General features: G+C 40.1%; 1 protein-coding gene and 1 long non-coding RNA gene across 2 annotated transcripts; one reads left to right on the top strand and one right to left on the bottom strand.

The window, feature by feature from the left end:
- Positions 1-3,185: 3,185 nt before the first annotated feature.
- On the bottom strand, positions 3,186-5,997 carry LOC125738066 (uncharacterized). Its single transcript, XR_007396689.1, has 2 exons — positions 5,720-5,997; positions 3,186-4,338 (listed from the first exon to the last, which is right to left on the bottom strand). It is a non-coding gene; the product is annotated as an uncharacterized LOC125738066 (long non-coding RNA).
- A 526-nt stretch (positions 5,998-6,523) lies between these two features.
- On the top strand, positions 6,524-21,330 carry cmasa (cytidine monophosphate N-acetylneuraminic acid synthetase a). The gene is made up of 8 exons (XM_049006548.1): positions 6,524-7,415; positions 7,756-7,898; positions 10,817-10,972; positions 11,766-11,899; positions 13,924-14,018; positions 14,323-14,494; positions 14,767-14,932; positions 20,344-21,330. The coding sequence occupies exons 1-8, from the start codon at positions 7,135-7,137 to the stop codon at positions 20,556-20,558; spliced, it is 1,362 nt and encodes a 453-aa protein (XP_048862505.1). The 5' UTR covers positions 6,524-7,134; the 3' UTR covers positions 20,559-21,330.
- Positions 21,331-21,556: the final 226 nt, after the last annotated feature.

The raw sequence follows: 21,556 nt of genomic DNA on the forward strand, positions 1-21,556 counted from the left end.
AAAAGCAAGCAGGCAGTCAGGATTGGGACAAAACCAGGGTTTAATTGGGAAAAACTAGGTGCGGGGAACATCAAACGCTGACTGACATCAATGACAGACAAGGCAAACAGGTAAGACCAGGACTTAAATAAGACAGGACCAATAAAAGTAAATGGACAAAGCTGGAGACGATCAGGGAAGCACACGTAGGTAATCAGGGGGCGTGGCACACACGAGGAGCCGACGAGACGGGTCATGACAGTAAGCAGTACATACATCAAACACCAAACATTAACAATCGCAATCAAGAGAGTGTTTCAGGTGTTTCATTCAGACCCACTGCCACAGGTGTATAAAATCATGCACTTTTAATGAAGCAGTCAGGTTTACAAACATTTGTGAAAGAATGGGCGATTCTAAAGAGCTCAATGAGTGTAAGCGTGGTACTGTCATAGGATACCACCTTTGCAATGAGTCAGTTCCTGAATTTTTTTCCCTACTAGATATTCCATAGTCAAGTGTAAGTGGGGTTATTACAAAGTAGAAGCATTTAGGAACAACAGAAACTCAAGCCTGAAGTGGCAGATCACATAAAGTAACAGAGCGGGGTTGCCAAGTGCTGAGGTGCATAGTATGTAAAAGTTGCCAGCACTTTGTTGTCTCTGTAACTGCAGAGTTACAAACTTCCTCTGGCATTAGCTTTGGCATTAACACAAAAATTATGTGCCAGGAGCTTCATGAAATGGGTTTCCATGGCTGAGCAGCTGCATACAAGCGTCAAATCACCAAGCCCAATGCCAAGCGTCGGATGGAGTATTGTAAAGCATGCCATGCTGGACTATAAAGCAGTGGAGTGACGATTCACACTTCTCTGTCTGGAAATCTAATGGATGAGTCTGGGTTTGGCGGATGCTAGGAGAATGTTACCTGCCAGAATGCATTGTGCCAACTGTAAAGTGGTGGAGAAGGGATAATGGTATGGGGCTGTTTTTCAGGGGTTGAGCTAGGCTCCTTAGTTCAAGTGAAGGGAACCCTTAATGCTTCAGTATTCCAAGACATTTTGGACAATTTCATGCTTCCAACTTTGTGGGGGAAGGCCCTTTTCTGTTCCAGCATGACTGTGCCCCCGTGCACAAAACAAGGTCCATAATGACCGGACTGGTTGAGTTTGGCATGGAAGAACTTGACAGGCCCGCACAGAGCCCTAAACTGAACCCCATCAAACACCTTTGGGATGAATTAGAACAGAGATTTTGAGCCTGGCCTTCAGGTGCATGACCTCACAAATGCTCTTCTGCATGAATGAGCAAAAATTCCCCCAGACACACTCCAAAATCTTATGAAAAGCCTTCCCAGAAGAAGAGTAGCAGATGTTATAGTTCCGAAGTGGGGACCAACTTCATATTTATGCCTATGGATTTAGAATGGGATAAGTAACTATAGGTGTAATGGACAGGTGTCCCAAGTCTTTTGTCCATTTAGTCTATGACTGACTGATTAGATATTTGCTTCAACGAACATTCAAACAAGTGTACCTAATAAAGTGACAAGTGAATGTATATTATGTAAGCTCTTGATGTGTTGGAAGCAAGAAAAATGGCCAAACATAAGGATCTGACTTTGACAAGGGCCATGTTGTCATGGCAAGAACTGGGTTAGAGCATCTTAAAACTGGCAGGTCTTGTGGGATGTTTTCAGTATGCAGTAGTCAGCACATATGAAAAGCTCTCCTAAAAAGGCCAACCAGTGAACCAGAGATGGGTTAATGGGCGCCCAAGGCTCACTGATGCGTATGGGGAGCTAGGACTAGCCTGTGTATTCTGATATTAAGCATTAACATGATAGAAAAGCTTGCTGCATATGGGGCTGCATAGCCATAGAACACTCAGAGTGTCCATGCTGACCTCTGTCCACTGAACCCCATCAAACACCTTTGGGATGAATTAGAACAGAGATTGTGAGCCTGGCCTTCAGGTGCACCTACAATGGACACATGAGTGTCAGAACGGATGGAGCAATGGAATAAGGTGGCCTGGTCTGATGAGTCATGTTTTCTGTTATATCATATAGACAGCCTGGTGAGTGTGCATCATTTACCTGGGAAAGAGATGGCACCAGGATGGACTATGGAAAGAAGGCAAGCTGGCTGAGCCAGTGTGACACTCTGGTCAATGTTCTGCTGGAAAACGTTTGATACTGGGTCAGTCCGTGCCAAATAAACCAATGTCCAGAAAGGTTCCATGGGCATCATTCCTCATTTTGATGAAAACTTGGTATTTTGATCCTTAACACTGAAGTTTTATTGAAAAATTCTGATGCAGTCCAAATTTATGGCCCTTTCAAATTTAGGTGCAATTATTTTGCACTCCCGAATCGTGCATATAATTTGTAAGGGTTTTCAGGAGACCATATCTTCATTTCTAAGCATGCTAGAGAGCTGAAAATTGCTCTCCAGGGATACTTTTCCCTGCTCCTTCAGAAACTAAAATTAACCTAAAATTAAGCTCAGGGGAAGCACTTCAAAGTTATGGACCTGCAAAAATCAATTTTTGGTTCAACCCCAGACACCTTTTTCGGATTCTGACCCCAAGCTGTGGGGTCACCACACCTGTACTGTATGAACATATTTGTGTATGTAATCAGCTTGAACGGTCTTGTTATTGTAGCTGTTTGCATTTGGCCAGAAGGGGGAGACTGGTTTATAACATCCAACACAATCTCTGTAGCAGAAGGAGAAAGTCAGCTTGATAAGCAGTTTTTATAGTACAACTGTGCTGAATATCTAACATCACGAGTTCTGTTGAAAGGCAGATGGGCAAATTTAGTCTTCCCTCATTCCATAAAATTTACTAACTGGTATGATGGGGCCAGCTAGATTTGTCAAATGGGTGATTCCATCTACTCGTATATCCTAATTAGCTAATTTGGAATTGGCCCAGCGCAGCCAAGTTATTTAAAAATTTTTAGAACTGATCCCTAAAGCTTTCTTTGGCAATACTTAAATCTACATAAAATAACACAAATATATAGGAAAATTTATATGTTAACAATGAATCAACATGTTGTTTGAAAATACTGCCAAAGTGCTGTATACTGTAGTATAATATAAAATGCACACAAGGGAAAGAGAGTAAGCACAACATGAACGTAAACTACACAAACCATGGGTCACGTCGGGACATTATAAATGACAACACACGTGCAGCTGAGGAATGGGGAACTTTATTTTTAACCAAAAGGATGACAAGGAGTCATAACAAAGGTGGCTAAGCCATTAAAAATAAACAAGGGCTAGGACTAACACTCAGGGAAAAAGAATATAGATGTCAAGTCAGTCAAATTAAGTCTATTTGTACAGCACATTTTCATACACAAAGGTCAACTCAAAGTGCTTTACATAAAATGAAATAAGAAATAAAACACAAAGTAAAAATAGACAAAAAAATAAAATTAAAAGAACATAAAATTGTTTTAGCAAGGACTTAAAAGTAATAACATTTAGGGCATTTTTTAATATTCACTGGTACGAATAACAACAGCAGCAAGAAAACCCCGAATCTACTGTAAGTTTCTTCTGTATAGGTTCAGATCGTTCAAATCAAGGCAAAGAGACCGAAGAACTGCCGGAAAGGCGACAGAAAACTTTTTTTTCATTTTTTTCATTTACCTTTATTTAACCAGGCAAGACAGATTAAGAACATGTTTCTTATTTACAGCTGTGGCCTGGAAGATACATATATACAATATAAACAAAATTACGAAAAAGAAAATAGAAAAAAAAAAAATAATAATAATAAATAAATAAAGAAATGAAGCAAGAAACAGTGAATAAGTTGCATGTTTACGAAAAATGTCATAAACTAATATATAAACAATAAGAACGTTAGAGCAGCAATGAAAAGAGCAGCAGTGAGTTGGAGCAGCTAGTCTAAATAACAGCGACACATGTCTTTATAATGAGCTGAAATCCGAGATTGGAAAGCTGATTTAGGGATGAAATTATCCAGTTTTAACATTTTCTGCAGGTCATTCCAGTCTCTAGCAGCAGCGTTCTGAAAAGACAACAGGCCAAGTACAGAAGTAGCCTTAGGGACTGTCAACAAAATCAGATTAGCAGATCGAGTATTATACACAGAAGTAGAAAAGTGTAACAATTCCTGTAAGTAAGGAGGGGAAAAACCAAGGAGAGTTTTGTAAATAATCATAAGCCAATGGATTTTACGGCGGGTGTACAATGAAGACCAGTTGAAAGAAGAATACAGGGTACAATGATGGGTTTTGAAAGGAGTATTTGTTATGAACCGGATGGCAGAATGATAAAGAACTTCAAGCTTCTGAAGCAGGCCTTTGGATGCTGATCTGTAAATAACATCACCATAGTCAAACATGGGAAGGATTGTCATTTGAACCAGAGTTTTCCTAGCAGATGATGTGAATGCAGAACGCATTCTATAAAGGAACCCAAGTTTTACTTTGATCCTAGACTTCAGATTGTCAATGTGTTTTGAGAAAGATAAAGTATTATCCAGCCAAATTCCCAGATATTTGTATTCAGTAATCTGATCCAGTGGTGTCCCGTCAAGGGAACTGATACCTGGAGAGCTTGGTAGAATATGACCTTTTTTACCAAACCACATAACTTTAGTTTTGGAAGTATTTAACTGGAGGTGCAAACTGGAAAGAGTCCGTTACAAACTATTAAAACTAGGTTGGAGTTGCTGCAAGACTGTAGCAGGGGAAGGACATGTAGAGTAAAGAATTGTATCATCAGCGTAAAGATGGATAGATGACTCTGTAACCGAATTAGCGACAGTATTAATATAAATAGAAAAAAGTGTAGGTCCAAGTATCCCTGCGGGGACACCATTGGTGACTGGGAGAGGCTGGGAAAGGAGTAGTTCCGATTTTACGGACTGCACTCTATCAGTAAGATAATTGGAAAACCAAGACAAGGATTTGTCAGAGATGCCTGTGTCATGAAGCCTATCAATAAGACGTTTATGATTGACAGAGTCAAAGGCCTTGGCCAAGTCAATGAAAATAGCAGCACAGTACAATTTAGAATCCAAAGCAGAATAGATTTTAATCTATCGATCCATCGATTGGAAGAACTTGAACGACGATACTGTAAAGAAGTGGCACGTTCTGTGTTCTGGGAATTGCCTTATGGGCAGAGATGGGCAGTATTTCAGTTAAATGCATTTAAAATGCGTACTCATTTACTTTTGAGCATTTCGTAATTTGTATTTTGCTGGACGGAAAAAAATCAGATGTAGGCGAATTTGTAACAAAATAGACTGAGAGATTGTATTCTGTGTATTTTAAATATTTACATTTTAAGAACGTTCATCGCTAGGCTTACAGACTTTTACTGTAAATACCAGCCTATCGCCATCCTTGGCATTTTTCCAAGCATAGAAGCTGCTTTGGTGATCGGCGCAAATTGCCTATTAGTATGCAATAAAAAAAGGTATATAATAATTGGTGACTGAATGTCAGTATACGACGATTAGCAAACAGCAGTGCTGTGCTCTAGAACTTGTAAATTAACTCGCTAGCCTCCTAAGGCTAGTGGAATTCTAAATTAAGTTAATTTCAACAGACATGGTCAGGCAGTGGCATCTTGTGGTTTGTCATATATGGAAGCCTTCATTGGCAATAAATCAGGCTAGGTACTTGTATCCCTAAGGACAAAATAAATTTCTATCATGTAAACGTGGGAATTTATATAACCACTGACCTTGTGTAAAATGGAGAAACGACGGGTGAAATTGATGTTGCATATCATCTGCGTCGCAGTCGCTGGTCCCATTTGTATTTTTTGAGTGTATATCTAAATAACTTCTTTGAGTTTAGGCTCGGCACCCTACTGTAAGACAAAACTGGGAATTTGCGCATTATGATAATTTCAGAAAGCGTTACGGCGTCTCATTGCACCTGCATTTACACTTTATGGTTAACTGTGTGCTAGATTACTTCCTTCAAATGAAACGAAGAAATGCCTCAGTCCCGTTTGCATGATCCTTGCCCGGTCTGCGAACGCATGCGCACACTGGTTTATTTATATTACTAATAAATATTATTTCAACAGGTTAAAGAACCCTGGACAGTTTTGGGCTTGGACCTCATTGGCCCACTTCGTGAAACGGCATGCAAGATGCAATAAATATGTCTTAACCATGACAGATTTATTCATAAACTGGGTCGTGGGTGAGCCCTTGAAGTCCAAGTCTGCATATGAAGTTTCTGCAGCTGTAAAATCATAATAGATCAAGGAAAAGAGTTTGTCAACGAGGTACCAAGGGAAGAAATATTTTATCCTATTGAATGTTTTTGTTTAGTTTCTTTTTAAAGATGGACACTGATTGCCAGTGTTGCATTACTTCTCACTTGAAGTATTTTTAACATATGCCTACTAAGTTTGCAATGTTCCCTGCAAGAATCACTGTTAGCAGTATACAGATCAAATAGTGACGTACACTGAAAACCAGTGTGCGCATGCGTTCGCAGATCGGTCCAGGATCGCAGTTCTGGCATCCACACTTCCGTTTAACGCACCCGGAGGCAGACCGGAAAATGCGTGTATTTAAATAAGCTCTTACGTAATACGCAGTGACGATAGGGTGTACCTAAATTGTGTACTTCGGTGCTAGATAAATTTTTGGATTGATTATTGTGACTGTTTACGACTGTGTACTGTTTAAGCGACGGGAAATAAAACCGGCGCAAATTATGTACAGCACTTGGTCTTGGCCATGGCAACGTGTTTCCCAGTAATAGCCGTATATTTTCAAATAGAGTAGGACGAATTTTGTGAATATCTAACAATGCAGTAAATATGTTTCAATAATATTGATATTAACAACACAATATACTGTAAATTAAACAAAAATTTTAAACGGAGGATATTTTGTAGGTATGCAGATACTGGCGTGATGACTGCCTTCACGTAAAAAATTCTGCGCATCACAGTATTTTATACGGTAATGCACTGTGTTTGCGTGGAGTTTAATTTCCCTGGGTCCGCTTCCATGTACTAATTTTCGCGAAAGTCGTTTGTTTGCTCACACCCGTAGTATTACAACGCGCCTAGTTAGCCGTTGAAAAGGTCGCACAGTTTGTATTTGTCGTCCAAAACTGCAGCGGGTAAAGCTGATGGAAGATTCCGAGAACGTAAATGCTGGTGACACGTCTACGCGAAGGCGAAAGACGAACGATATGGCAGTTAATGGTAAGATCTCGCTACTTAATTCTGAAGAAGCCACAGATGGCCGTGCTTCCCAGGCTAAGAGGAAGAAGGGCGGGCACATTGCCGCATTAATTCTGGCGAGAGGAGGCAGCAAAGGGATCCCCCTTAAGAACATTAAGATGCTGGCCGGGGTGCCCCTCATCGGATGGGTCTTAAGAGCGGCGAGGGATTCCCAGGTGTTTGACAGGTAACTGCACGACGCAATGTAAAAAAATGTAAAAGGTGTTGCCGTAAACAGATGCTGTAATTACTGACAGTCGTAGAACAACTGTTCATATTGAAGGCGTAGTTAAGGTCCCTTTGGCGTATCTAAAAGTAATCTAAATGGCAATATTACAAGCAGTTCGCAGGCTTTCGTTTACTCAAGCATGCTGTACTCAAAATTCGTTAGGTTTGAGATCTTAACATATATGCATATTTTGTAAAATGTTGTTCCATCTTTAACTGCGATCTCACACCCATAAAGGTGAAGTTCACTTTATGGATAAATCGATCACGTAATAACATAAAATGTGCGTCTGTGCCAGTGTGTGGGTCTCGACGGACCATGATGAAATTGAAAGAGTGGCAGAAGCATGGGGCGCAAAAGTCCATCGCAGAAGCCCAGAGGTTTCCAAAGACTCCACAAGTTCCCTGGAAACTATTCAGGAGTTTTCCAGGCTGAATCCAGGTAAGATATAAATGCAAGAAACGTAGAGGTAAGGAGCATGTGCTGATACCATGCGTTGCTGCACCCACCATACAACAAACCTCCTCAGGGACAAGAGCCCATGTGCAGCCTTGTGGCAGGTGATACCTCAGCTGCACACTAGTTTGAGTGGAATGGAATAATGTGTTTTTTTCACTAGTGGTTGGCTTGTCACCAATCCCTAAAATTTTTCCTGAAAGTTTAAGGACCAGCTTGCAGAGCTGGATGTAGATTGTCTTGCACAGAACTAAGCAATTGCAGGTTAAGGGCCATTCTGAAGGGCGTAACAGAGTAGAATTACTCCTGACATTCACAAGATTCAAACCAGCAACCTTCCGATTGCCAGCAGAGATCCCTAGCCTCAGAGCCATCACTCTACTCAAGAAACATAACTGGAATTTTAATGGGAAATAAATTCCTCTGATTTTTTTTCTGCTGTTCTGCAAATTTTTGATATTTTTACCGTTACATATTGTAGCAAGCGTATTTTTTGTTTATTTTTTAGTTAATGTCAAGAATTGTAAAGAGGATTCGTCTTGTGCCTGCAGATGTTGTTCCCCCAGTAATGTGTGGTTAGCCATAGACAACTATGAACTATATGCCCGATAGCCTCTTGGAGTAGCCTAGCATATTTTGTCATCATTGTGATTTGAATTATTTAGTTTCATTTACTTTCTACATTTCTTTTATTCAGTACCTTGAGACGAAGACTGGGCTCCTTTAGCACTGTCTCTCTTCAGAGAATCCTTGGGTACCACTGGTTTGACTTTGTGCTGAATGAGCGATTGCTCATTAAGTTCCAAATGAGGCACCTGCATTGTGAGGGATTGTTAGTTATGGCACTACGGCCATGTGGCTTGATTTCCTGAGGGTGATCCAGTTCTCAGGATCCTCATTGCTGAGGACCCGAGCGGCTGGACCAGGCCAAGGGGATGCCCATATAACACTTGCCTGTCTATCTGCCACATTCATTTCCATTGGGTGGGATTGCACTGTGGTTTGTCGTGTGGTCGGTGCGAATTCCTGTATAGTAGGATAACTGCTGATGAAACAAGCACTAGCCCTGTCACTTTGCCATGTCAAATTACATATAATACAGTACATAAATATATCTGACAGTTGTGTATAGTTGTATTCTTTATTGTGAACATATTTTGTGTATTAAGTAGGGTTGAGTGATACTGGAAAAATGTCACATTGTGATATTTGGATTTTTTTCATGGGTTTACACTGTATTCTCCGTTTTTGTCCCACACTCCAAAAACATGCAACTTAAGTTAATTGGAGTACCTAAATAGATCCTGTATATGAGAGAGTGAGTGAGTGTACATCCTCTGATGGTTGCCAGTTCCAATATATAGTAATATATTGTATATTTATATATTATATATAAACAATTACTCTATTAATCATCAAATTAATAGTAATAGCCCTAGTTTACATGATATGTTGGTGTAATTCAAGCAAAAGTGTCCTTGTAACAAAAGCTGTTTCTAAGCATTCACTAGGTTTGTTTGAGCAGTAATAAAAAATATAATGTATTAGATCTCAACATAAAACCTTATTTTACTTTAAGGCATAAAGTTAATGGGATGTGGCTCAGCAGGTTAGAATCCTGTATCAATAATCAGAACGTCACATGTTTAAATCCCGAGCTTGGAAGATGTCACCTTTGAGCGCCTGAGCAAGGCCCTTAAGATGGCCGCATACTTCCAAGAATGTCTGGACAGGACATCACAAAACCACAAAACCACGCCTTATTTGTTCTATTTCATGCCACAACAGTAGGCAGTGCACAGTTTTTTTGATGCAGCAGACCCACAAGTACAGCTTAAATAAATTGTGTATTGTGATGAGAACATGAGTCAATTAATAAAGGAGATGATGGCTGTTTTAAAATGGAATTTACTCTTTTTATTTGCAGGCACTACTGGTCTAGCAGTGGCTCAGACAGGGAAGCCAACATTTGCTTGACAAATACTAATAATAATAAGTTTTGTTTATGTAGCACCTTTCTCACACTTAAGAACACTTACAATACATTTAATTAAATACGATGAAACAACAGCATGATAGACTTAATTCACATGCTGGGGTGTAGGAAAGAAGAAATTGTAATAGTGAGGGGTAACTCTGGAGAGATTGGCATGTAATAAGTATAATTTTGTGTTGGATTCTGGAAGTAACTGAGAACTAGTGTAAATCATGAAGAACAGGAATATTATGGGAGATTTGTTTAGCTTGTGTAAGTAAATGGTTAGCAAACTTTGGTATATACTATAATCTGAAGTTTGAAAGGAAGGCCGTAAAATAGTCAGTTACACATGAATGACATGCATATATTACATGGTTACAATATTTTACTGTTTACAACATGAATACACATATTACTTTAGATATCAGCGATTTAGTATAAAGTCTCTCAGTAACTGCATAATTAGTCCTGCTTACCAACCCTGTGGTGTCACTTTATGTCAGTCAGTTGTGGACATTGGGTGGGATCCAAAAAATGAAAAAGTTTGCCTAAAAAGCTGTACACAGACGGTACCTTGATATGCTGCCATATTGTTAGAACAACATTGATTCCATTGATTTTGTTTGAAGTATGCGGCCCCCTTTAATCCCCAGTTGCCCCAGAAACTGACTGACCTGCCTTCTCAATTACACGTTACTTTGAATAAAATCGTCTGCAAAATAAATGTAAATGAAAAAGGATCTATCTTATTAATATTAAGCTTTAACAGAAAGCCACTGGGGGTGTACTTAATAGGATCAAGCAGATCAATGTAAAACACATTTAGCATTTTGAAGAATTACATTAATCTCGGTACCTGAGAAGGAACAAGAAATCTGATTTCCCCTACCATTTGGTGCTGAACCCTGATTCTCTGTTTCCTCAGATGTGGATGTCATCTGCAACATCCAAGCCACTTCGCCCTGCTTGCACCCCTATCACCTCAAGGAAGCTTTGGAGATGATCACCAAGCAAGGCTACGAGTCGATCTTCTCTGTGGTCCGGAGGCATCACTTTCGCTGGGAGGAAGTCAAGAAGGAAGGTATGGCTCACTGTTACTAAATCATTACATCCCAAGTGTGTATTTGCCATGAATGATCACATTTGTCCCATTCAATGTTGCTTTGTATTATCTGTCTGTTACATGTATGTGTGGATTTTGACATTTTTTTCAAATCTATGGTATCATAGCACTGTTGCCTCTCTTCTCCAGCAGTATGGGTTCTAATTCTGCCCCCCCTCTTTTTGTGGGTGCAGTTTGGGTTCTCCTAGTGTTGTGTACACTCTGGTTTCTTCTAGCAGCCGAAACAGTTAGTAAAACTGGTAATTCAAAATTGTGAGTGTGTGTGACATGCATATATAACATTTTGGACATATAACCATATGTCCCCACAATGCAAAAAAAAAACCTGTTGTTTTGACTGGGCGGACGTTGTTTTGGTCCCTATATTGGGAAACTCATTTTGTAAAAATCTGTGACTGCAGTCAAAAAACTAAAATTGTCAGAAGTTTTGTATATCATTTGTTTACTTATGGTTAAAGTTAGGGCTAGATAGGGGTTAAGGATGTCATTGATGGGATAAGTGTTTTGCCCATAGGAAAGGAGAGTCCCCACAAAAACATGAAAATGACGTATATTACACATATCTGCCTCTGCCCTATTCCCTATTCTCCTTGGGGTATAAGGGTCCGTTCCTCACTCTCTGTGACCCTGTGCTGGGTAATTGGATAGCTGGCTGGAAGGGTGTACGGATGCTTTTTGCAAGCCCTATTGTTGGGCGTTGTCTGATAAAACTTGCCTCATTAAAGTGCTCCTACTCTTTGACTTTCTCTAGCAGGCAGCTGCACACAGCCACTAAACCTCGACCCAGCTCATCGACCCCGCAGGCAGGACTGGGCAGGGGAGCTTTGTGAGAATGGGTCATTCTACTTTGCTACCCGTGAACTGGTAGACAAGGGCCTTTTGCAGGTAAAAGCCTGATTCCTGGGCTTCAGCTCATTTCTGTGACCATGATTTCTCAAGGGTTCCTTGCTGCATTTTGACATCCAACTTTTAAGCTTTTATTGTTTTGGTTTGTTCTGTGGCACTTAAATAGCATGTAGGAGGTATTCAGAAGCAGGCAGATAATGGATTCCTATAGAATCAGCAACGGAAAAAATGACAAATGTTATCAGAAAAATGGTTAGATGTTACATGCCTGAAACCCTGGGGAATTACAGCAAAGTTAGCAGAGCATGAAACATGACAGAATGTGAGCAGTGAGATTAGCAGCAACAATGTACACTGCTCTGACCAGCCAATCTCGCCCTTGGTCCTTCGTGACCCATCCAGCTCTCAACAGCGTTCATTCCTTTCACTGCCAATTACTCTACCCGACTGACGGGGTTTTCACATGGTAAGCATCAACTAATGAGATAAGTTGGGCATTGCATTACTGTCTATGGGGAGTTAACCATTGACTCAACCTGAGGACTGTCACTCCACCTTAAGTGATGCGTAATGTTCAGATTTTTCATTTAAGCATTGCGCTAATAGGGAACTTTTTCACTGTACCGGGTACCGTACTTTTGGTGCTGTGCTTTCGGTACCTTCCCCTTTCAGTTGACATACAGTTGAGTACTAGTAAAAAACAAAAAGTTCTAGTACCCATATTACCAAAGCAACGGGGGTACTTTTTTGGTACTTCAGTACTTTGGGGGGACTTGCAAACATGCTCATTATTGATTGGTTATACATGTAGCCTGCCCTTGAAGCACAATACAACCGCTGTCTTGGAGAAAAGTTACAAAAGAAAACGATAAACCAGTTTTTAAAAATCAATAAATAAGTAATAATAGTATATGTGTGGACAAATGGAGAAATGAAGAGATCCATCATCTGGTGGGAAGAACCAGATGATGATTTGGATGGTATAACAAGAAAAAAAAGTATTTTCTATAATATATTAATGCTGCAAAATATTGGGATATTTATGAAGCAAAAAGGAGTTCAAAATAAATACATTCCTCACAAACCCGTCTAGTGATATAAACAGCAAGGATGAAAATGATTATGACTGGCTCAGAGAGCACATGCAGAGCTCAGGCAGAAGCAGTGGCTGTAAACTTGAAACTGATTTTTTTGAACATATTAGATAATCTCTAAAAGGAACAAACATTACAGTTGCAATGCTTGCTAAGTTTGGTTTCTTATGACAAAGTAAAAAATGTTTTTATGAAACTTAAACTGCCCTGTGCTATAATGTCTAGACATTAGGTATCGATGTAAAAAGATATTTATATTGCACTTCGCCCAGTCCTATAACATACTATAAAATTTTTGGAATTCAGTATTAAATACCCTGCTTCGCATTGTGATGTCATTCAGCAGCAGGACCAGTTTTTACACCTGTGGAAAACCAACACAAAGAAGTACCATACTTTTTGGAAGTTTGGTACCCGGTGCAGTGGAAAAGTGTACAAAGTTAAACCAACCCACCGGCAACTGAGCTCTCCGGTGCACAGCCAAGAAGAAAATGGTTGTATGTGGCAAAACTCATAGCTTGTATGGAGCATTTTTCTGTGATTTGTAATGCAACTTTAAAATTGTTCCATAATCTACGAACAAAGGCATGCGCTTGGCAAAATGTCAGCAGTCAGGCGCGGATGCCTGTTTGTAAATTGCTAAAATGTTTGAAGTGGGAGGTTTGCACAAGATTAGTTACATCGTTGTTTATCACCAGTGACACACTATATCTACTGTTCCTAATGTGGTAATTATTACCTAAAAAAACATTACTACAATAAGTATCTACTAATTAATAATAAATAATATATACAGCCAAAAAGTAAGATCATCAGAGTTGAGTGCCTTATGATGAGATCTCAGTTCTTGGATCTATGGTACTTGTCAGCAATGCTGCTCATGTACAATGACAGCGCTCACACTGGGCTTGGCACAACGCTCTGATCATGTGAAAGCCCCCTAAGAGGTGGATCTCTCTCTCTTTTCAGGGTGGAAAGATGGCCTACTTTGAAATGCTCCCTGAGTACAGTGTGGATATTGATGTGGACATCGATTGGCCCGTTGCTGAGCAAAGAGTTCTGAGGTAGAACAACTAAAAGCTTGGTGTTTATTGAATAATGAGGTAAAATGGAATCAACTGGTTTGTAGTAGTATTTAAGCAGAGTGGTACTTTTTTGATCCCCAGGATATGTTTTTAATTTGAATGATATGTGTTTTTCATGTGTGGATGTCTATATTGGGAACAGTAGTGATCAAATTTGTGGATCAATTACTACAATCCAAATTCTTCTGGAGTTCCACAGAAGATCATATTGGGTCTAGGACTAAATCAGTGCACTGATTTCTACGCTGTTGGATGATAGTGGCTGTGTGATACAACCCTGCAGGTATGGTTACTTTGGGATGGATAAACTGGAGGTGGTAAAGCTACTGCTGTGCAACATCTCTGGATGCCTGACAGATGGTCAGATATACATGTCTGCTGCAGGCGAGGAGATGGTGTCTATCAACTGCCAGGATGTGGTTGGCATCGGCATGCTCCAGCGGGAGGGAGTGGAGGTACTTTGGCAAAGCTTTTCCCTGTAAAGTCTCTCATTCATCTTCCATTCATCTGTATTTCAACCACATCTTGAGCTGAAGGCTATTCCCAGCAACATGAGACCGCGGCAGACTTCTACATTAAATTTCTTTATGTATTTTTTGTTTATTACATTTATTTTAGTACAGTATTCTGCTGACCCCCCTGACTTTAGCAGTCACTGTTACAGATCATTCTTCCCCAGTCACTTGAACCAAAGTGACAGTGCATGTCCCTGGTGGCATCTCTGCAGGTGATCCTCCTCTCCTCAAGGGATTGTCCAATCCCCAGAGCCCTGGAAGACAAATTGTCCCAGAAGATAGGCTGTGAGTTATGGCTGGATGTGCAGGACAAGCACTCAAAGGTGAAGATGATCATGGAGCAGAAAGGACTGGAATGGAAGGAAGTGGCATATCTAGGTGAGAACATTTCAGAGGCCTGTAAATCCATCCTTCTATCCACTGTATATTTTTTCAGCATAGTGAATAGTATATGGTCCCAGTATACCTACAATTTATTATACTAATTGCATATTTTCTTTAGATTATAGAATGTATTAGGGACACAATTAATCGTTTTTTAATTGCAGTCTTGATTCATACCCCTATGCAGTCTCAGATATGAAAACAAATCTAATTTGTGCAACAAGGTAAAAGAAAACAATGAAGTTGAAAACAAGAAGAAAATTATTTGGGCTTGAATACCCTGCCATGACAGTGAGGAAGAGGAAGGAAATCTTTCCAACCTCAGTTTGAACAATAGTGTTGTCCTCATACTGAAAAACATCTGTGTTATTTTTGGATTAACACAAGAAATTTGAACATAAGAACATAAGAAATTTACAAAACGAGGGGAGGCACCATTGAGCCCATCAAGCTTGTTTGGGGAGAACTTAACTAATAGCTCAGAGTTGTTAAAATCTTATCTAGCCCTGATTTAAAGGAATCCAGGGTTTTTGCTTGCACTACACTAACAGGAGGAGCATTCCATACGCTAACTACATGCTGTGTAAAGAAGTGCTTTCTCAAATTCATTTTAAAATGTTCTCCCACTAATTTCAATGTATGGCCACAAGCTCTAGTATTTAAACTTATATTGAAGTAGCCATTTGGCTGAACAGCATCCAAACATGTTAGAATCTTGTATACCTGGATCATGTCCCCCCTTAGTCTGTTATGCTTGAGGCTAAACAGATTGAGCTCAGCTAACTTCTCCTCATAAGACATTCCTCTAAGACTAGGAATCATTCTTGTACTCCTATGTTGTACTCTTTCCAAAGCAGCAATGTCCTTTTTAAGGTATGGTGACCAAACCTGCACATAATATTCTAGGTGGGGTCTTACCAAGGAATTGTATAGAAATTGTATAATCTTAGCATCACCTCCCTTGACTTAAACTCCACACACCTAGAGATGTAACCCAACATACTATTGGCCTTTTTCATTGCTTCCCCCAACTGGCGAGAGTGTGACATGGAACCGTCAACATACACACCATGGTCTTTTTCATAATCAGCTACCTTTATTTCAGTGGAACCCTTAAAATATCTGTACTTCATATTTCTGCTCCCTACATTTATCTGTGTTAAATTTCATCTGCCAGGTCCCAGCCGAGCCTAGTCACTAATTAAATGAAGATCCCGTTGTAGCCTCTGTACTGCTAGTTCAGTATCAATTACACCACCCACCTTGGTGGCATCTGCAAATTTAACCAGCTTACTGTATGTATTGGTGTCAATATCATTAATGTAAATTAGGAACAATATTGGTCCTAAAATTGAACCCTGTGTTACCCCATTACGAACACAGGCCCACTGTGATATTGTGACTCTAATACCTACTCACTGCTTCCTGTCTGTTAACCAGTTTTCGATTCAAGCTGCTACAGTTCCTAAAATCCCTGCAGCTTTGACCTTAAGCAAAAGCCATTTCTGGGGGACATCAAATGCCTTCTGGAAATCTAAGTATCTCACATCGTAGGCCTTTTTGCGATGAATTTCTCTTGTAGTTTCCTCAAAGAACTCAAGTACATTAGTTAAACAGGATCTACCTCTCCTAAATCCGTGTTGGCTATCCCTCATAATGTTATTTGAATCCAGGTTATCTACCATTTTAACTTGGATTATAGCTTCCATTACTTTCCAGTTATGTAACATAAACTGATCGGCCTACAGTTTTCTGGATTACTTCTATCCCCTTTTTTGAATATGGGTGTTATATTAGCACGCTTCCAATCAGAAGGTACCACACCAGCAGATAAGGATTTCTGAACAGTTAAAGGTTGGCTAATAATATCCCTCATCTCTTTTAAAACTATAGGTAAGATGCCATCAGGGCCCTGTGATTTATTTATTTTGAGCTTAGCTAGGCTTTGTGCCACACCAGTCAGTGATACATATATTGGTCATAGACGACGCTGTATGGTGGTAAGGTACTTGTGTTCTCTACTGTGAACACGTGTGTAAAATAATATCATTTTCATTTGTGAGGCCCTTAGTATCCTGGAAATTACTGAATTCAGTTTTTAGAGCTCTTTTGGAGTTAAAATATTGGAGGACACTTTTTTAGTCTCATCCTTAGCCTCCAGTGCAATCTTCCTTTCTACATTCTACTTAGCGAGTCTAATGGTATTTTTTAACTCAACCTGTAGACTTAAATACTCCTACTTTATTTTGAAATCATTAGTTATTTTTTATTTGTGGAACAGAGCCCTTTCCCTCCTGACTTTATTCTTAATTTCTGTAGTAAACCACCTTGGTTGCAGTTTCTTAGATTTAGTTACTGCTTTATTTTTTTTCCACCCTGTCCCAACTTTTTCTGATTTGGGGTTGTAGTTTTACCCATATGGCTTCTGTACTTTTTATTTTTATCATTGAGCTCCCTTGCCTGCAAGTTTTCTTTTACGTATACTGCAACACCATCTCCCTTCCTGCCTATCCTGTTTCTGTTTTTCCTATAATGTCGTAAGAGTCTGATGAAATTAAAGCCTCTAAATTATGATTTTTGTTTGCAATACTCCTAGCGTTTAAGTACAAACCGCAAAGGGTAGGCCTTGTACAGTGCCCACTTTCAATATTAATTGGGGCTCTCCATCTCCTCCCACCTATATTCTTAACTAACTTTCCTGCCCCCCCCCAGTCCCTACTTTAAACATTCCTCAACCACTCTACACATACACCTCCCCAATACACTGGTTCCCCTCTGGTTCAGATGCAGACTAAAGTTTTGGTGGCGTGCATAGTCGCAGAGGCCCAAGTCTCTCCCTTTCAGTGTTTTAAGAGTGACTTTAATTTTTTTAAGCATAAGTATCAATATTATTTTTAACTGCGTGCATCCATCTTAGGCTATGTTCACACTGCCAGCCACATCGTTCAATTCCGATTTTTTTGCTCAGATCGAATTTGTCTATCTTGACGGTTCACATTCATAACTACAGGTGACCTGAATCTGACTGTGATGTGAACGCATTGGTCCTCCAAATCGTCACACATGCATACAATGATATGTTTTTACACTGGTCAACTGCGTTACCAACAACAAAAAACATCATATCTGTGGGACAACTAATGGCATTAAAAATGGAGGTGTTAGTAGCTCACGCATGTATCACACTTTGCTCTGGAGGACGACAAACAGTGAATCAGCTGTACATGAGCAGGTCGAAAAGGAGAAAAAAAGTCAGGCAACTAGCTTTTTCTGTTTTCGTAGTTATTGCTGGAACTGCCGCACCAAGAGATGTGTGGGTACGAGCCTGCCGGCGCAGGCTGATGATGTCAGCGCATGCGTATAAGCAAAAATCCACATGAATTCTGATCTGAGCGTTCACATTCAGGCTGCATAGCCGCGAATCGGATACATATCTGATGTAGTACCACATATGAAAGCGACACAAATCTGATTTGAAAAGATCAGATTTGCGTGTCCACACAGCCCTGAAAAGATCAGATCTGTGTCACATTAAGGCAAAAAATCTGATTTGAGTCACTTCAGCATGGCAGTGAGAACATAGCCTTATAGTCGTCAAGACCTTTTACTTTTTGGAATACAGCATGAGCAAGCTATTACGAGGAAATTTTTGGACTTCTACAGTATAACAGGAGATAGCCCATGTGCCAGGTTCTCTGTGGATTGTTGTCGGCACCTGCAAGTGCCGGAGGCAGACGAGACATCAGAAGCAGAAGTGAAGTTGCCGGTCCGGGATACATAATAGGTTAAAGAAACAACCTCATAAACCACCACTACCCAGTATGTTACTCACCAACGCCAAACACCATCTACTGTCAACAAGGTAGACCAATTGAATATTAATATCGCGTCTGATAAATACATCAAGAAGATTGTTGCGTTTTGATGATTATGGAGATGTGACTACATCCACAAATCCCGGATAAGGCCAATGAACTAACAGGAAGTATGTCTTTTCATTGGGAAAGAAACAAAGACTCCGGTAAGCAGAAAGGAGGAGGACTATGCATTTATGTGCATAAGAGCTGGTGCACAAACAACCAAATCATTGATACTCCGTTGTTCTCCTGATTTAGAGTTTCTGTCGGCTAAGTGCAGGCCCCTTTTGCCTTCCAAGGGAGCTTTCAGTTGTGATGATCACTGCTGTAAAAAAAATCCAATTTTACCGTACTTGGTCTAATGACGATAAAGATTCTGTCTATCTAACCCATCCGGCTTGAACAGATCCCACCTGTTCCAGAAGGGCTTCCGGTACCCCATAAATCTACACCCCTCTTTCCCACACCACCCTTTTAGCCACGCGTTTAATCTCCTTATCTCAGCTAACTTAGCCTGGCTTGTACCTGGCATGGGACATATTCCAGAGAATACCACCATGGAAGTTCTTCTTCTAAGCTTATCCGCGACTTCTATAAATTTTTCCTGCAGAACAGGCCACCTGCCCTTTCCTTTGTCATTGGTGCCAACATGCACCATGACCACTGGATCCACCACGGCTGCGGCCAAAAGCCTCTCCACACAATTCGGAAGGTCCCCTACCTGGGCAACAGGCAGGCAAGACACTATAAAGGACCCTCTATCACGGGTGCACCTCTACACCTCTAATAATTGAATCCCCTACTACCACAACCTCCTTCCTCCTGGGGGTAGGCAGCTCCTTGGTGTCCAAGGGCCCAGCTGCCTCCCCAGTCTCTTTCGGCTCTAAAGCTGTAAGCACTTGAAAGCGGTTAGACACAGTCATTTTCTATGTCTATGTATTAAAAAAAATTGTATTAAAAACATTTTACTATTGGGTGTTAAGACCAGACAAGGTTTAAGTTTTTGTATTTTTTTGCAGTTGAAAATGCATTGTTAAAATCCTCTTGTTTCTGCAAAGTTGATGTAACCGTACGAGTTCAGTGATGATCATGTTGTATGTTCTGTCTTCATAAGGATTATCATAACAAAGATTTATTTTACCCAGAATCATGCAGTCCTAGTTTGTATACAGGTGTAACTCATAGGATAAAAAAAATAAAGAAGAAATTAGAGATGAATAAATTTAATTTATCCTTGAGAGAAATGTTTGCCAATGTAAAATAGCTTGTGGTGAATCACCTCAACCTTAATTAGTGCATTTTGGTGGCTTTAAAATTTTGTGTTTTGTCAAAAGATGGTCTGAAATACATCATTCAGCTTCAGTGAAACATAGCACCTATGAAATTATGAGACTGAAATCTTACAATTAAAGGTATGACCAAAGGTATAAGGTTTCACTGGTATGACCAGCACCCAGGCATGACCCAGTCTCTTTTCATAGTATCCTTGCTTGGAGAAAAGTGTAGCCAGCCTCACCTAACTGTTCAATTTTGACATCCTCCATCCAGGCAATGATGAGCCAGATGTGGACTGTCTGAACCTGTGCGGGCTCAGCGGCGTGCCTAAGGATGCTCCGCCAGTGGCCGTCAATGCTGCCAAGTATGCTTGCCGCAGCTCCGCAGGAAAGGGCGCACTACGGGAGTTTGCCGAACACATCCTCCTGCTGAAGAAGAAGGCCAAGTCCAAAATGGACCAGGACCGCATCGGGAGAGAGAACTTCTAATGTAGCGTAGGCGACATGATTGTCTCCATCAGGCTGATGTTGAGCCTCTACTTTCCTTTTTAATATTCCTCGAAAATTCTTTTATTTATTGGGTGTGTACATCTAGGTAATTAAGTACAGGTGCCTGCTATAGATGGCACTGTGGCTCACTGGGTAGCGTTGTGGCCTCACCCCCTAGAAGGTTACGGGCCAGATTCCTGCCAAGATCCTGTGTGTGTGGAGTTTGTATGTTCACCCCATGTTTACGCAGATCTCCATTTGTAGCCTAAGAACATGCTTTTTGTGTTTTCTCCAAATTGTATTTAAATATGTACTACAAGTTTTTTTTTTTTTTTAATGACGTAAAAAATAAGGTATCCTTTTAAAACTTTCTTTAAAATATCTGGACATTCCCAGTATCAGTGCAAGAATGAAACTGGGCACCTCATGTCTCCTTATAGCTAAATGTGAAATAACTAAATAACTAAATATATTGTGGAGGACACTATGTACTGGGATTAATGAAGTATGTTTGAATCTCTTATTTGGTGGACAATTGGTGACATGATTAAGTTGTTCTTCGTATTGTTTTCCAAATCCTAGCCATTCTTTGTGGGAGGTAGCTGCTAAGATCATTTCTTTTGAATGTATTTTCAATTTTAAAATGGATATGGAAATAATTAGCAAATATTAATAATAAATGAATGAAAATCTGATTTATTTGCGCATAGATCTCAGAGTGGATGCTGTATCTCCAGGTTTGACAGCTAATAAACAATTATTGAATCTAAAAGAGTTTATGTATTTGATATTGTATCTTTTCTTCCTTCCCACCTGAAAAGCTGCAGGTATATAGGATCCAATGCTTCTTGAATATGAAAACCCATTTATGTATTTGCCAGAAAAGCTTCAAATGTAATTTCCCACTAATACATCCATCAACCTTCCATAACTGCTTCTCCAGTGCAGGGACACCCAGGGCCTTTGCTAGAATGCACAATGCACAAGGCAGCAGCGAT

Source organism: Brienomyrus brachyistius, chromosome 3 (assembly GCF_023856365.1).
Source record: "Brienomyrus brachyistius isolate T26 chromosome 3, BBRACH_0.4, whole genome shotgun sequence".
In the NCBI taxonomy this organism is placed as follows: Eukaryota; Metazoa; Chordata; class Actinopteri; order Osteoglossiformes; family Mormyridae; genus Brienomyrus; species Brienomyrus brachyistius.

Bases quoted from the DNA above. Each gene is read 5' to 3' on its own strand.
- cmasa (XM_049006548.1), top strand. From the start codon at position 7,135: ATGGAAGATTCCGAGAACGTAAATGCTGGTGACACGTCTACGCGAAGG. The intron at 10,973-11,765 runs GTATGGCTCACT...GACTTTCTCTAG, and splicing joins GGAGGAAGTCAAGAAGGAAG to CAGGCAGCTGCACACAGCCA. The intron at 11,900-13,923 runs GTAAAAGCCTGA...CTCTCTTTTCAG, and splicing joins TAGACAAGGGCCTTTTGCAG to GGTGGAAAGATGGCCTACTT.